Genomic DNA, 14471 nt, shown 5'->3' on the forward strand with positions numbered 1-14471 from the left:
GCTGTAGCTTTGCCATGTTCCATTTATTCAGCACACACTTGGAAAGTCAATTTGGCCAGTTCCGCCATTCCGCACTCAATCACATCGCCAGCCTTAAAAGCATCCGAGCCATTGGGCGTTCCGGTAAGGATCAGATCGTTGGGTTCCAGGGTCATGTACTTGGACACGTACGAAATGATATCGGGCACCTTGAATATCAAGTCCGCGGTACAGCCCTTCTGCTTAACGACTCCGTTGACAGTAAGCCAGAGGGGTAGATTATGCGGATCCTTCACTTGGTCAAGGGGTATAAACTTGGAGACGGGCGTAGAGGTGTCAAAGCCTTTGCCCAAGGTCCACGGATGACCTGCCGCTCGAGCTGCGCCCTGAAATAGTCATTGTTTATTGGTGGACATAAAACAAAACTTGAATTTCCTTACCAAATTGCACTGAGCCGTCAGATCCAATGCCAGACAGTATCCGGCCACATAATTCATAGCATCTGCCTTGGAGACATTTTTGCAGGGTTTACCGATCACAACGCCCAGTTCCACTTCATAGGCCACCTTGGTGAAGACTTTGGGTAACTGGAAGTATTTTAAAATGATATAAAAAGGTGCATAGATGATGACTACATATTAATATTATATTATTAAATGTATAGATTGATGAAATTTAAATTGTGGTACTAGAAAAAGTAATATTTTTATAAGAGACTAAAGGTCTACGATTTTTGGTACCCCATTTCTTGACTAGACTTATTTGTAGTTATCATACGAGCGGGAAGATATCTTTTGATAAGGAACAACAGTCTACTTTCATTGCTCAAGATTAAAACCAGATCTTACCACTATTGGCTGACCCTCCTGGAGGTACGATGAGGTGGGTTTAAGGAAGACGAGCGGTTCCTTGGGCACTGGGACGTTCCTGGCCTTCACAACATCCCTGCGGCAGACAAGGATTCGTGGGGGTTACCAATTCAGACGCAACATTACCAGCTAGCACTAAATTACATGTAGTTGAGGGCCACTCCCACAATCTTTTTGCCTTCGTTTAAGAAGTTGGCGGCATTCTGGTCGCGGCAGGCCATCCTGAGGATTCGGGTTAGTTGAACCACTGAAAATTTTGAGGAAATATGTTAACTAATCCGGGGAAACTGGAGGAAATGACTAGAACACAAAAGCTCTGCGGTCAAATGAAAGTGAGCGTTTAGGCATTGACAGCCGGACGGGACTTACTTGCGCAATGTTTATTAATTTAGATGTGGGGGTTATCTGGAGAGGCGCCCCCCGCAGAAAGTTTATCAATTAAATAACAACAGAAAATCAAGAGAGCGATCGAGAAGTCAGCTGATTCTGGTGCGTAGGGTTGCCAGGGCTCGACGAATATGTTAGGCAATGCAGTTCGGTAAAGTTCAGAATTCTGAAAGTATAGACAGTTCATAAATAACCGCCATTACAACAACCTGTTTGAAAAACTAGTGTTTCCACTAGCACGTGTTAAATGTCGCATAAAAATTGCAAGGGTGTTTCCACTGTTGTACGCGTCTAATCTAAATCCAATCAGACTTTATTTTTATGTTTATTTCAGAGCGAAAAGATAATTTTTTTCACTTTTAATGTATTTTGATCTGGAAACACTGCTGGAAAAAATTTTAACGCAATCTTCTTGTAACGGTACATAGACATAAAGGTGGTGGAAACGGCCTCAAATCACAGTGAAATCACCATTCAAAACTGTGAGCATACAGGCGATTTGCAACACTAGCACCAAACACAGTGTGACCGTTCGGCTGCCAATCAGCTATCGATATCGATAGTGCACACTCATCTTTGCAGTCCATATTTGGGCGGAAACTAGTAAAAATAAAATTCTCCGTGCGAACAGTCAGTGCAGTGCATTTGCGCGAGCTCAATAAACAAGAAAACAAACCAAGTGCAATCAGCTAGAGGCAGCGAAAACAATAATGACTTGCAAACGAAATCCGCACACTTGGTGAGGGGACTTCGGCGTGTTGAGTTTCCCACTGCGTTCGCCATTTTCGCGCATTCCGCCTGCGGTCCTACTAATCGAGTCGAGCAAAAATTGTAATTTTCTTGCGAGCTAAAAATTATATGAAGTTGCTGGCGAAAAGCGATTTGTAAACCGTGTAACCGAGAAGTCAGCGAAAAGCGCTACGTGGTGCGTGAGTGCGAGTGCGACGGAAAACCGCAGTGAGCAGTGAGAGAAAGAAAGAGTGAGAGAGAGAGAGAGAGAAAAGACGAGCCAGCAAACTCTACAAGCACACAAACAACACAATGATGAAAATGGAGACTGACAAAATAATGGACGAAACCAACTCCAATGCACAGGCCGTGAGTTTTAGCTTAGTTAGTTTAAGCGCCATTTCTGCTTCTGCCCGATTTAAGTACATAATACTCGCCGTGTTTCAGGCACATAATGCCCAAGGTGTCGCCTCTATAGACACGACACACACAACAGACAACCACACACACACACTCGCGCTGGTTGTGTGCGTGTACTAGTGCTTTATTTTCGTATATACTACAGATTTTGCACTCGTGCACTCTATTAAATTCGGACACTGTCGCCTATCCTATAGGCTAACCTTAAACTTTTGCGGACTTTAGGCATTAGCCTAATTATTCATCGCCAGCATCATCATCATCATCATCGTTTTGGTTTTCATCATCCCCTTTGTCCAATCATCTGTCTTTATTACCTATATATATATATGTACCATATATCCCCCGATTTCCGATTTTTGGTGGTCCAAAAGCAGTTTTCAGATTTCGTTAATTGGCCTCGGGTTTGTTTACACAATTAATAACAAACCCCATACACAAAGTACACTTTGTTGCGGCCGTGTACATTTCAATCAGTACTTATTTTATTGTATGACTATGGTTACGGAGTTAAATGTGATAGGCGGCTTACTGAAGGTCAGTTCCCGCAAAACCATTAAGCAATGTGCCCAAAAAATTGTTTTTTTTTATTTTGTTTCTTAATTTTTTGCTTGCTAAGCAATAAACTTTTGCTTGAGTCATCTGGGTTTATTTTGCTGGAATCAAGGTTGAATCTGGTTAATGATACACTTTGCTTCTTGGAAATATCTTTAAAAAACAGTTGAGCTTCCATAACTCCATGATGCTTTTGACACTAAAACAAGACCATCTTTATAGAACCCATCCTCCGACCATGTAAACCGTAGCCAGTGCCAACTGTAGCATCCTTCATATTAGCTCAAAGTTACCAGGCAAAGGCAAACAACTAAAGCTCACAAAAACCATAATATGGCAATTAAATTAAGGCAATCGACCCGAATACTTATATACAACATTTACTACAATCGCACATAGTGTTATACGCAAGGTTTTTTTTCGCATTGCTGGCATTGCAGTTAACTTAATTACTCAAATCACTCACACTAGTCCGACCGATTTGTTTACTTTGCTCAAATTGTTTGCCGAGATCTTTAGCATTTAATTGATGACGTTTGATTATTTTTGGGCCCATCAATGGGAATGGCTATATTTAGAATGCGCATAATGAGGTTGGGTGGAAGACCAAATAAACATCGATACAATTATATCATTTATAAACTGGCCGTGTGAATGATCTGTTTCCACTGCTGCTAGGCGGGTTTTTCAGAAATCCGCTTTGCAATCTCTTTCGCCGCCAAATAAAAACAAAACGAGAAAATTACGAGAAGAAAGAAACTGGCAGTGGAGTCGAAACTAATTGCCTAATTGTAAGCCCCCAGTTTGGGTCGTCACTTGCCTAAAATAAAGAGAAGTTGCACAACCCGCAGCTACCTACTTTTCCAGTTTTAACGATCGCCCCTTGACATCCAACATAACCAAAGAAGAAATGCAATCTCATAATTAATATGCTTCTCTCTCTCCCATTTCACCCGTACAGTTCACAACCACTATGCTGTACGACCCAGTGCGCAAGAAAGACTCCTCGCCCACCTACCAAACGGAGCGGGAACTCTGTTTTCAGTACTTCACCCAGTGGAGCGAGTCGGGCCAGGTGGACTTCGTGGAGCACCTGCTGTCGCGCATGTGCCACTATCAGCACGGTCAGATCAACGCCTATCTCAAGCCGATGCTCCAGCGGGACTTTATCACATTGCTGCCAAGTGAGTGCCGATATATAGTCTGTTATTGATAGACCTCGAAATGTGTCAGGGAATAGCGGTTCTAGGTCTTGAACAGAATATACTTAGATAAAATAATATTATGTACCTTATAAATATGAGAAAAGTGTAATGCCTTTTGGGAAATTACTGCTATAAATCTTACTAGGATCTCTGGGGCATATACACCTTTTGAGGATTAAGGTTCATAGAAAGTTCAATACTTAATGATATTATCTAGACTTTATATAGAATTTCAACACTACTTCAGTTTATAGTAACGCTTATTTTTTGTTTAACTTTAAAACACGACAAAAAAAACTAAAAGTATATAGACAGTTCATAGCCTATAAGGTAAATGAGAAGATATCGATCGGGTCTAGAGAACATTAAACCAGAAGCAGATAAATGCGTGAGGATTGTTTTAATTGGGACGCCTTCTTGGAAACACTCAAATAGGCTGTTGCTGTTGAGCTTTATTGAATGTTTAGTTTGATAACAAATCTATCTCATACCCCGTATTACCTAGACAGACTAGGACACATTCTATTTAAGTGAACCATTTAATATCTTGCTTACTTAGATTAATTGTGCTAGTGTAATATTACGGTTTCAATGAAGAATTAAGAGCCTAATCCAACAATTCTGAAATTATAAATGGTCCTAGTTATAAATTCAATTTATTGCACACTTATTGTAGGTAGTATCTTGTTCCATAAATATTCCCAAATAAAGTAGTTATTCTCGCTGTATAAGTTATTACATCTTATAAATTTATAAGTTTATAAGTTATCACATCTTATAAACTTATAATCGGAGATCAGTTTCACACATGAGTTGATTTATTAATTGAAAGCCATAATCAGAAGTACCTAGGTATTTATTGGTTGAAATTGCTTTTTATTGTTCAGAAGAGCTTTGACTATCTATTAATACAAACTCTTAAAACCTAGGGAAAATGTTCAGACTTGGCTAACTAATTTATCAACATCTAATCAAGTTAAACATACAATCGTCACTTATAAAAGGGGATTCTGACACACAGGCGTTATCAACACCGCACTTTGTATGGGAGGTCAGTACTCCCAGATGTCCAACAAGCCAACTCACAGACGCTGATAAGAAAGCAAAAGCGGCCGTAAGGCTGGAGATCCCACGGTAGGAAATTCAAAGATTTTTTATTTCCTGCCAAAATAAAGCCTGAAAATAGCTCACACAGAATCTAAATCTTAGCCAAGTTTACAAGTGAATTGAGCACACAAGCAGAGGCTAATCCCTCGGCACGCAATGGGTAAAACAATAACAAACGGCAGGTACAGGGGTACAAAGTTGAACAACATGAAAGGTAAACCCCGCTCAGAACCCAGAGCGATTCGTTCCGCGTCCCCCGACTTACAGCCTTCCACCTCCTCCGGATTGTTGCCGGGCATGTTTCCAGCGAGAGGAGCCAGTGGGTGGGCCAGGGGTTTTCGGTTGTTGGCTGTTAACTGTTGGCTGTTGACTGAAAGGTCGTTGCTTCCATTAAACGCGCTTTACCGGAACAAAAACAGAACGAAAGCGGCAGCGCTTGTATATTATTCATAAGAAAATGTGAATCGATTTTGTCATTGATTGTCGTCGGCCAGCAGATGTTAACCAATAACGAAACTATTGGGGAAGTTGTAGGTGCGATTCGATATCATATTTATTGACAAACGGGTTTACTATGAGTCGGGTTATGTGAATAAGCGAGCACCTCGCTTATCAATGCATAAATACCCGTGCATATCGATGACTCAAATTGCCCACAAATGCTATGCGTGCAATTCTAGCCCTTGCAAGGGCATTCGTTTACAGAATACTTATATTTATTTTGCTTCCCCATTCGGTTCGTTCAATTCACACTGGGCTCTGATTGCCAGCTGAAATGCCATCAGGTGTATTTACATTATAATTGTCTTCGCGGAGAATGTCGCATTAATTTGCAAGCCTTTCTTTCCTTGAGCCACCAGTCTGGAATAAGTTCTTTGAGGAAGTTGTCGGATGTTTCCGTTGGCTTAATCCCCGGCAAATGTCCTCCTTGTTCATGCTTCTTATATGATGGTTGTTGGCTATGACTATCTAGCTTTTTACTAGACAGATATGGTCTATCTTAATATAAATAGGGATCTTAAATACTTATTTTATATATTATTAAAAATTGTTTATTGTTGGGACATCTCTTTATTGTGATCTATAACTTGTAATAACCAAAATAAACAATCAATTTAGCTAAAATATGATATGATATGAAAAAGATATTTGTTTAATACGACAAAACATCTTACAGAAACAGAAATCAATCGGATAAAATATGTTATTTGCTTATTTTTATATAAACTATCGAGATATTTTTTAATTTATGTTTCAAAATTGGCGCAATATCTAAAAAAAATCATGAAAATACCATAATACCTTATGACGGGGCTATTACTTAAATACTTTATTACCTAGGAAAGTACTTTTGAACAACTCGAATTATAGTAAACATTTTTTAAATTTCTTTTTAAACTACCTGATAGATCATACTTGTTTATTTTTCCTCATTCTTTGGCATCACTGGAGTGTTCTAGGAAAGAAAAGAGTTGAAAGTAGGCAACATTGTCTCCTCCATTTACATTGTAATGCACTTCAAAGGCAGCTAACCGGGGGGACAGTCAGGCCGACCGACGGAGCGACCGACGCGTCGGACGGACGGATTCGCAGACGGATAGACACTCTTAGGACCGTTAGTCGCCGGCGACGACGGCAAACAACTTGAGCCAAATCGTTGCCGCCCGCCAAACAGCCTGCCTTTGCGAGTTATGCACATTTTTAATTGTGTTCGGCAGAGAGCAGAAGGCAGAAGGCAGAAGGCAGTGGGTACTCGCATGCACTTCAGACTCTGACTTGGCCCATTCAGCCGGGTTGTCAATGCAGATGGAGATGTGCGGCTGTGGATGTGTCTCCCCTCCGCCTGACACATGTAAATATGCCGGTCTATTGGTTGCGCCACCTCCACAGCCACTCCCACTCCCAATCCCGCTTACTGTGGGCTAAGTGCATTTTAATGCCGTTAGGTGCATCATTTTGCCTCTTGTTCCTCGCCCAGTTAAAGTCTGCTGATGCGGTCGGATTGCATTGGATTTAATTGGGTTGGATTGGGTTGGGTTGGGTTGAGTAGGTGTCTGGGAAAAGCAGTAGCGGCTACGGTTGCTCCACCTCATATCAGATGGTAAATTGGTCATGTGTCATATCAGAGATAGCTGGGTGCGAACTATAAATAACTGTTTTAGTCATAAACTTGCTAGAGGAGATGGTTCTTCATAGGGAAGAATTAAAAATGATTTACTTTTTATATGAACTACACTAATTTAGATAAAATCTTTTTCTATCACCCATAGTCAAGGGTCTGGATCACATCGCAGAGAACATTTTGTCGTACTTGGATGCCGAATCGCTCAAATCGGCGGAGTTGGTCTGCAAGGAATGGCTCCGCGTCATCTCCGAGGGCATGCTCTGGAAGAAGCTCATCGAACGCAAGGTGCGCACAGATTCCTTGTGGCGCGGATTAGCCGAACGGCGCAACTGGATGCAGTACCTCTTTAAGCCAAGACCAGGACAGACCCAGCGGCCACACTCATTCCATCGCGAGTTGTTCCCCAAGATAATGAATGTGAGTGGTCTTCAAAGTGTGCTGATTGCAGTCAGTGAACTAATATTACTTTCTATGGTTTCAGGACATTGACAGCATAGAGAATAACTGGCGGACTGGCCGCCACATGCTGCGCCGTATCAATTGCCGGTCCGAGAACTCGAAGGGTGTCTATTGCCTGCAGTACGACGATGGCAAGATTGTCTCCGGACTGAGGGACAACACCATCAAGATCTGGGATCGCACGGATCTGCAGTGCGTCAAGGTGGGTTCCAGACAAAGAGATCCATAGATCAGTTGGAAAATCCAGGATAAATCCACGATAGTTATTTTATAACTAGTGCTAACATCTTACTTACTTACTTACAATCCAACAGACCCTAATTGGCCACACTGGATCGGTGCTATGCCTGCAGTACGACGACAAGGTGATCATCAGTGGCTCCAGCGACTCCACCGTCCGCGTGTGGGACGTCAACACCGGCGAGATGGTCAATACCCTCATCCACCACTGCGAGGCGGTGCTGCACTTGCGCTTCAACAACGGAATGATGGTGACCTGCTCCAAGGATCGCTCGATCGCCGTCTGGGACATGACCTCGCCCAGCGAGATCACGCTACGGCGCGTCCTCGTCGGCCACCGGGCTGCCGTCAATGTGGTGGACTTCGACGAGAAGTACATCGTGTCCGCCAGCGGGGATCGCACCATCAAGGTCTGGTCCACCTCGAGCTGTGAATTCGTGCGCACCTTGAATGGCCACAAGCGTGGCATCGCCTGCCTGCAGTACAGAGATCGCTTGGTGGTTAGCGGCAGCTCAGACAATTCCATAAGGTGAGGCGTGTGAAATAAACCGATTTTCCGGTATAGTGATTAATGATGTGTGATAAACATTTTTTTTCTCGGTGAGTGTGGCGATTAGTAGTGGCTATTAATTCCGATTGCCATTCTCATCACAGCTAATGACTTTGATATAAAGTTTGTTTCACTATGCCAGTTTTTATCTGACCATAAAATAAGCAATTAAATGTATATTTCGCTATGCTTTAACCTACAAAAAGTCTGAATTAAAAAAGGTGACTTAAAAAGGCATCCCAAGTGAGGAATCTTGGAGGAAGAAAAACCTAATCTAACCCATCAATCTACTTTTATGTATTTCAGACTTTGGGACATTGAGTGCGGCGCCTGCTTACGTGTCCTGGAGGGCCACGAGGAATTGGTTCGTTGCATCCGTTTCGATACGAAACGAATCGTCAGCGGCGCCTACGATGGCAAGATCAAGGTCTGGGACCTGGTCGCCGCCCTGGATCCGCGAGCAGCATCCAATACTCTCTGTCTGAACACACTTGTGGTGAGTCATCCCCTACGCCACTTCCGCTTTTGTCTAACCTGTGTGATGAACCCTTGTAGGAACACACTGGTCGCGTCTTTCGTTTGCAATTCGATGAGTTCCAGATTGTGAGCAGCTCGCACGATGATACAATTTTGATTTGGGACTTTCTAAATTTCACACCCAATGAGAACAAGACCGGACGCACACCGTCACGTAAGAGAAGCAAACTTTCACCTCATTGATCTCTGAATTATGCATAACGGTTTCGTTTTGTTTTCTGATTTGTTGCTGCTGGCGCTGTAGCGGCCCTGATGGAACATTAACATTTTATGCAACGGCAGCTGCGGGAGTTACATCTACAATCCTCGAGCGAAGACGAGGACGACGATGAGGACGAGGACGATGGCGAGGATTTCGATGAGGATTCTAGAGATGATGCTGGGGCGTTTATGGGGGGATATGTTAGGCATCGGGATGCTGGTGGTTCTGTCTCCGTCACCGGTTCCGGCTCGGATCCAGAATCGGATGACCCGGACTTTGAAATAGATGTTGAGAATATTAATGATTATGATGAATGAAGAGTGAATGGTTATTGGCCAGCATAAGCAAACAGCATTGCGACTTGTCTATTTCGAAACTATGTTGAACCCAAGATATAGCGATCTCTAAGCGTCTATTTTACAATCGCACACAACACCACACACACACACAATACACCCACACACACATCCACACGGAACACACACACATGATATGAATTAATTGAAGTTATAAAGCAAGCAAACAATAAATGCAAAAGGAGTATACAAAATATATAAATATTTTCGCAAAACTGGCTGTTAGGTTTGTCATGTACGAATGAAAGTGAAACAAAAACGGAAGAAGCAAAACTATGTATTAGTTATTTAGGCGCTGTAATACTAATCGAGGGTCAGTCTTTGAATCGCGCTTCGAATCGGTTGATCGATCGATCGATCGGGCGTTACTTTAAGTGTTTCTTTAGCTCAAATACACAAGCATCGCGTTCAGGCAGCTGCCGCCTTAAGGAAGAGGAGAACTGTGAAATATGACTTCGAACTTTTTCGCAGGAGGGATCTGGTGAGCGGCCAGAGGAATCAGTCTTTAGCATAAATGTTAGTTAGAGTCGCTTCATTGAAATTGGCAAACGCACCATTTCGGTTCGCCGCATTGCATATTTGTAACCTACTTTACATGCCTATTGCCTAATGTTTGTGTTAATTGTAAAGTTAAATTTAAGCCTAGTATTTTATTGGCAATTGTAATCTAAGTTACGCAAAATACAAATAATTTAAATTAAAAGTTAATTGTGTAAAGTAAAGGACGACACGTGCCGTGTCCGCAATTGGTAGTTATGCATCTTTCGAGTGAAGATCAAATGAAAATTAATCCATTGTACTGCAATATATAACCGATTCTTTGATTGATCTATGATAACTCTAGATTCTAGATATACAGATGTATGTAGAAAATAGCAAATTTCCAGGCAGTTTCAACAATATATTTACATGTATACAGTTCGTTGATTGTGATCAATGGATATTTTACTATATGTATTGCTATTTGTAAGTTAAGTTCCAATGCTATACTTGATCTGGATCACGATCGCCGCTTCCGCGTTAACTAATGTATGTACATAACGTTTTACTTGAACAAAAAGTTGATGATGATATGAACACATACCCCGGAATATGTAATACTGTTAGTGGAAAGAGTGCAGCTTGTTAAACGATGGCCGAGCAACTGCTATTGCGCGAATGGGCTTAGTATAGGTAACATAACTAGAAGTAATAAATAATAAATTGTGTATAAATGCTAAATAGTGGTTTTTCTTTAATTCTCCTATATACCTCACCCTAAAAGGTTGGATTCTCCTGATAAAACATTAACTTCAGATTTTTACTTATTGCTCATTTGCTAGATAATAAACATATTGAAAAATATTTAATTTGCCTTATGATTTTTTGCGAAGTGATCATACTTTTATATTTATCACGCACTGCCTATAAAAAATAAAATAATCATTTCTGCTTTATTTACTAAAAACTTAACACACGTCATAGACCACCAAAAGTAATTGGTTATTAAATAATCATGCATTAACTGTGAGCTGAGGATTTAACAACAATTCTATACTTATTGGTAACTTACTCGAATTGGTGCCAGGTGGTGGCATTTAAATAGTATTTTTTGTTAGGTAGACTATCCTCTCCCCAGTGACCAAAAACAATCACTTTTCGTAATTTATTTTTTATTATTCCGAAAGACTTTTCAGACAATTGTTTTGATACATATATAACAAGTAAATACGTTTTTGTAAATTAAAAAAAATAGAAACTTTTCCAGTGGACATCACAAGTGGCGACAGGACCACCGGCAAATTACAAGCAATTTTTGTCTGCAAGTTTATGTATTTCAAAATCTAACGCTTGAACGAAAAATTAAAATGTTTTCTAAATCGTGGCTTTAAGAAAAAAGCTGTTGAAAAACGTTGCGTCAACCAAACGTTAATAAAGTATAAAATAAAAAGAATTCAAATCAATGTTATTTAAATTGCGCGCCCCAACATTTGATATAAAATAGTGGGAATAAGGTATTTTTCAGTTGGATTTTTCGCTATAGGCACATATTTTGTGGGGGCTTTTAGGCGCCGCCTGGTAACACCTTCAAAACCCAAAACAATTTTTAGCCAAATTCCTTGAGATTCCTTTCTTTTGTTGTAAATCCCCCAAGATGGACTGGTATGTCGGCACGGAATGGCAGGACAAGAGCCGCGGGCTGGCCAAGAAGGTGCTTGCCCTCCAGTTCACCAAAATGGAGAAGCCCACGACAGTTAGCACGGTGGAGTTCAGTGTGAACAAGAAGACCGCCAATTTGGGAGAAAGACCCAGCAAGTACTTGGCCAGCGATGAGTCCTCGACGTATCCCCAAAAGCACATCATGGAAATGGGAACCAGCCTGACCGCAGTGGACTGCTACGTGGAGCTGCTGCTGCAGCAATTTGTGCTCGGCGAAACGGCAGCCTGCAGCATCACGAGCAAAACCGGCGAACGGATCGAATTTGAGCTGAAGCTGGAGAAGATCGTAAAGAACACGCAGGTGGAGAAGCTGGACGCGGCCCAGGTCTATGAAGTGGCGCTGCGCCTCAAGGAGAGCGGCGTGGCCACGTTCAAAACGTTCCCGAAATTTGCATTTGATTACTTTGTGCGGGCCGCCAAATTGCTCATCACCTACAAACCCTTCGACCAATTGACCAAAAAGGAGAACGGCATCGACGGTCAGACGGTGGAGACACTCTTCATCCAGATTCAGACCAACCTGGCGGCCTGCCTCCTGCAGGAAAAGCGTTACGAGCATGTGATCTACCATACACAGTTTGTGGAGACAGAGGAGAGTCCCAGCGAGAAGAGCATTTACCGGCGCGCGCTGGCTTACTATCACCTGAAAGAGTTTGCCAAGGCGCAGGCCACCATCGAACGGATGCCCAACTACGAGGAGAAGCGAGAGTTCAGCAAGCTGCGCGACAACATCGCCGCCAGCTGGAAGGATAGCAACGCCCACTACAAGGAGGTGGTGCAGCGCATGTTCAGCTAGTTCCCATTAATAACAACTCGATGTCAGGCTAACCAACGGTCTTTATAAAATAGCTTATGTTTAATGTACTACTTTGATTTCCTACTCTTTTTGTGGTCAAACTTGGCTCGCTTGTTCTTGGGATCGAACTTGGCTCTCCTGTTCTTGGGATCGAACTTGTCCTTCTTGTTTTTATGGTCAAACTTGTCCTTCCTGTCCTTGCGGTCGAACTTGTCCTTGCGATCGGTCTTGTCCTTCTGGTCCTTGGGATCCAGCTTGGCACGCTTGTTCTTGTATTTCATTCCGCCGCTCAGGTTAGGCCGCTTGCGAGAGGATCTTGCTTCCATTTTGAAGAGTTCTGCAAAGGGAACAATCAGTTGTTGATCTGACGTTTGAAGAATCTGCCAACTCACCTTCATCTGGTTCCTCGCCGACTTCCTCCTTGTAGTACTCCGCATCGTCCTCGGGATCGCTGTCATTGCGTCCCTCCGCCGCCCTTTTGGCAGCCCACTTTTCATCCTTCTTAATCTTCAAGTTGCGTGCCCGATTCTCGGCCTGCTCCTTCTTGCGTTGCTCCTTTTGCTTTCGCTTCTTCTCGACCAGCTTGCGCATGGTTTCCTTTTCGTCCTCCGTCTTTACCACATGGTCGTGATACAAAACTTCGCCGGTCAGGAGGCCCTCCTCAATTTTTATGAGCTGCATGGTTAGACGTGGTCCGATCTCGTGCAGCTTGATGGAGCTCTTGTTGTCCTCCAGGTTGCCCTTGCTCTTGAGCGTTTGTGCCAGGACCACGTGCGACTGCTCGTCATCCTCGGCCTCTGATTCGGAGGCATAGCCATCTCTGAAAAAGATTAAGATAAATTAATGGATGCAATAGGAACAGAGAGGTTTCTACTTACTTGGTCACGAAGTCCACTACTTCATTGCACTTGCCCAGATTGGGCACAGTGCCCTTGACGATCTTCTGGACCGCTCGTTTCAAGCCCACGGGCACCACCTGCACGGAGTAGTGTCGCATCTCGACCAGCTTCGTATCCGGATTGTAGGAGAACAGGACGCAGCGACGGATGGTGCCTATGTTGACCTGGGCCAGGTTGATGGAGGGGAACATGTTCTGGAACGTGGTGGCCATCAGCTTTAGGTGTTTGCCATCGCCACTGAAGTTGTTCATGATGACCAAGGGAGCGTGCTTGAAGTGATCATTGTCGATCATTTGCTTTTTGCTTAGCGAGATCACATCCCTGGCCAGGGTGAACTGGTGGACCTGTGGAGGGATGAGTCCATTGAAAACCACGCTGCTAGCAGACTAACCAGCCAAACAAACCTTAAAAGTCAGGGAGGGACCGCGCGGCAGGCGGACCACTTTAAAGGACAGCTGTGTGGAGGCCTTGTTGAAGATGCCCATGTGAGAGACGTGGAAGAAGCTGCTCAGGCTGACAAAGTCCTTGATGCGGTTCATCCGCTTCTCGCGCAGATTGCTGGCCGTGAAGGGCTCCATGATGCGGCGGAAGTCCAGGGTGAGGTCCGTGATGTACGGGCAGGTGAGGCCGCGGTGGATGACGAAGGAGTGCGGCGCCTCCACGATCTCGCTCGGCTCGCTGGCCTTGAAGGCCGCCGTCCGCGTCTTTGGATGCACTTTCTTTTTGCCGCCCATGTTTTGATGTTTTTGTCCACTTTTCCGCCGCCGCACGTGTTGGAACAGTAAGGCTGCATTGGTGGAAAATACCAAGCTACAAATACCGCCCACCTCTGGTCACTCTAATTCGATTTAAATTCT

The 14471-nt window shown here is 43.2% G+C and overlaps 4 protein-coding genes across 5 annotated transcripts; 2 read left to right on the forward strand and 2 right to left on the reverse strand.

Moving 5' to 3' along the window:
- Positions 1-4: 4 nt before the first annotated feature.
- Positions 5-1365, reverse strand: LOC108014424 (oxaloacetate tautomerase FAHD1, mitochondrial). Of its 2 annotated transcripts, XM_017080536.4 has the most exons (5): positions 1218-1365; positions 993-1095; positions 828-924; positions 420-566; positions 5-365 (listed from the first exon to the last, which is right to left on the reverse strand). In XM_017080536.4, coding segments are annotated over exons 1-5 (690 nt in total). In that variant the 5' UTR covers positions 1219-1365; the 3' UTR covers positions 5-23. The 2 variants fall into 2 exon arrangements, with proteins under 2 accessions (XP_016936025.4, XP_016936026.4); XM_017080537.4 differs by lacking the exon at positions 1218-1365 and having other exon boundaries at positions 993-1211.
- A 425-nt stretch (positions 1366-1790) lies between these two features.
- On the forward strand, positions 1791-10941 carry slmb (beta-transducin repeat containing E3 ubiquitin protein ligase slmb). Its single transcript, XM_036816701.3, has 8 exons — positions 1791-2333; positions 3901-4123; positions 7522-7793; positions 7858-8037; positions 8150-8604; positions 8932-9121; positions 9181-9316; positions 9407-10941. Exons 1-8 carry the CDS (start codon positions 2277-2279, stop codon positions 9424-9426), a joined length of 1533 nt encoding a protein of 510 aa, XP_036672596.1. The 5' UTR covers positions 1791-2276; the 3' UTR covers positions 9427-10941.
- Positions 10942-11787: 846 nt separating this feature from the next.
- Bdbt (Bride of doubletime) lies at positions 11788-12783 on the forward strand. The gene has a single exon (XM_017085922.4). The coding sequence runs from the start codon at positions 11855-11857 to the stop codon at positions 12713-12715; it is 861 nt and encodes a 286-aa protein (XP_016941411.4). The 5' UTR covers positions 11788-11854; the 3' UTR covers positions 12716-12783.
- Positions 12739-14398, reverse strand: ppan (Brix domain-containing protein peter pan). Its single transcript, XM_036816831.3, has 4 exons — positions 14019-14398; positions 13594-13958; positions 13108-13535; positions 12739-13052 (listed from the first exon to the last, which is right to left on the reverse strand). The coding sequence occupies exons 1-4, from the start codon at positions 14346-14348 to the stop codon at positions 12784-12786; spliced, it is 1392 nt and encodes a 463-aa protein (XP_036672726.3). The 5' UTR covers positions 14349-14398; the 3' UTR covers positions 12739-12783.
- Positions 14399-14471: the final 73 nt, after the last annotated feature.

This window comes from Drosophila suzukii, chromosome 3 (genome assembly GCF_043229965.1).
Source record: "Drosophila suzukii chromosome 3, CBGP_Dsuzu_IsoJpt1.0, whole genome shotgun sequence".
Classification (NCBI taxonomy): Eukaryota; Metazoa; Arthropoda; class Insecta; order Diptera; family Drosophilidae; genus Drosophila; species Drosophila suzukii.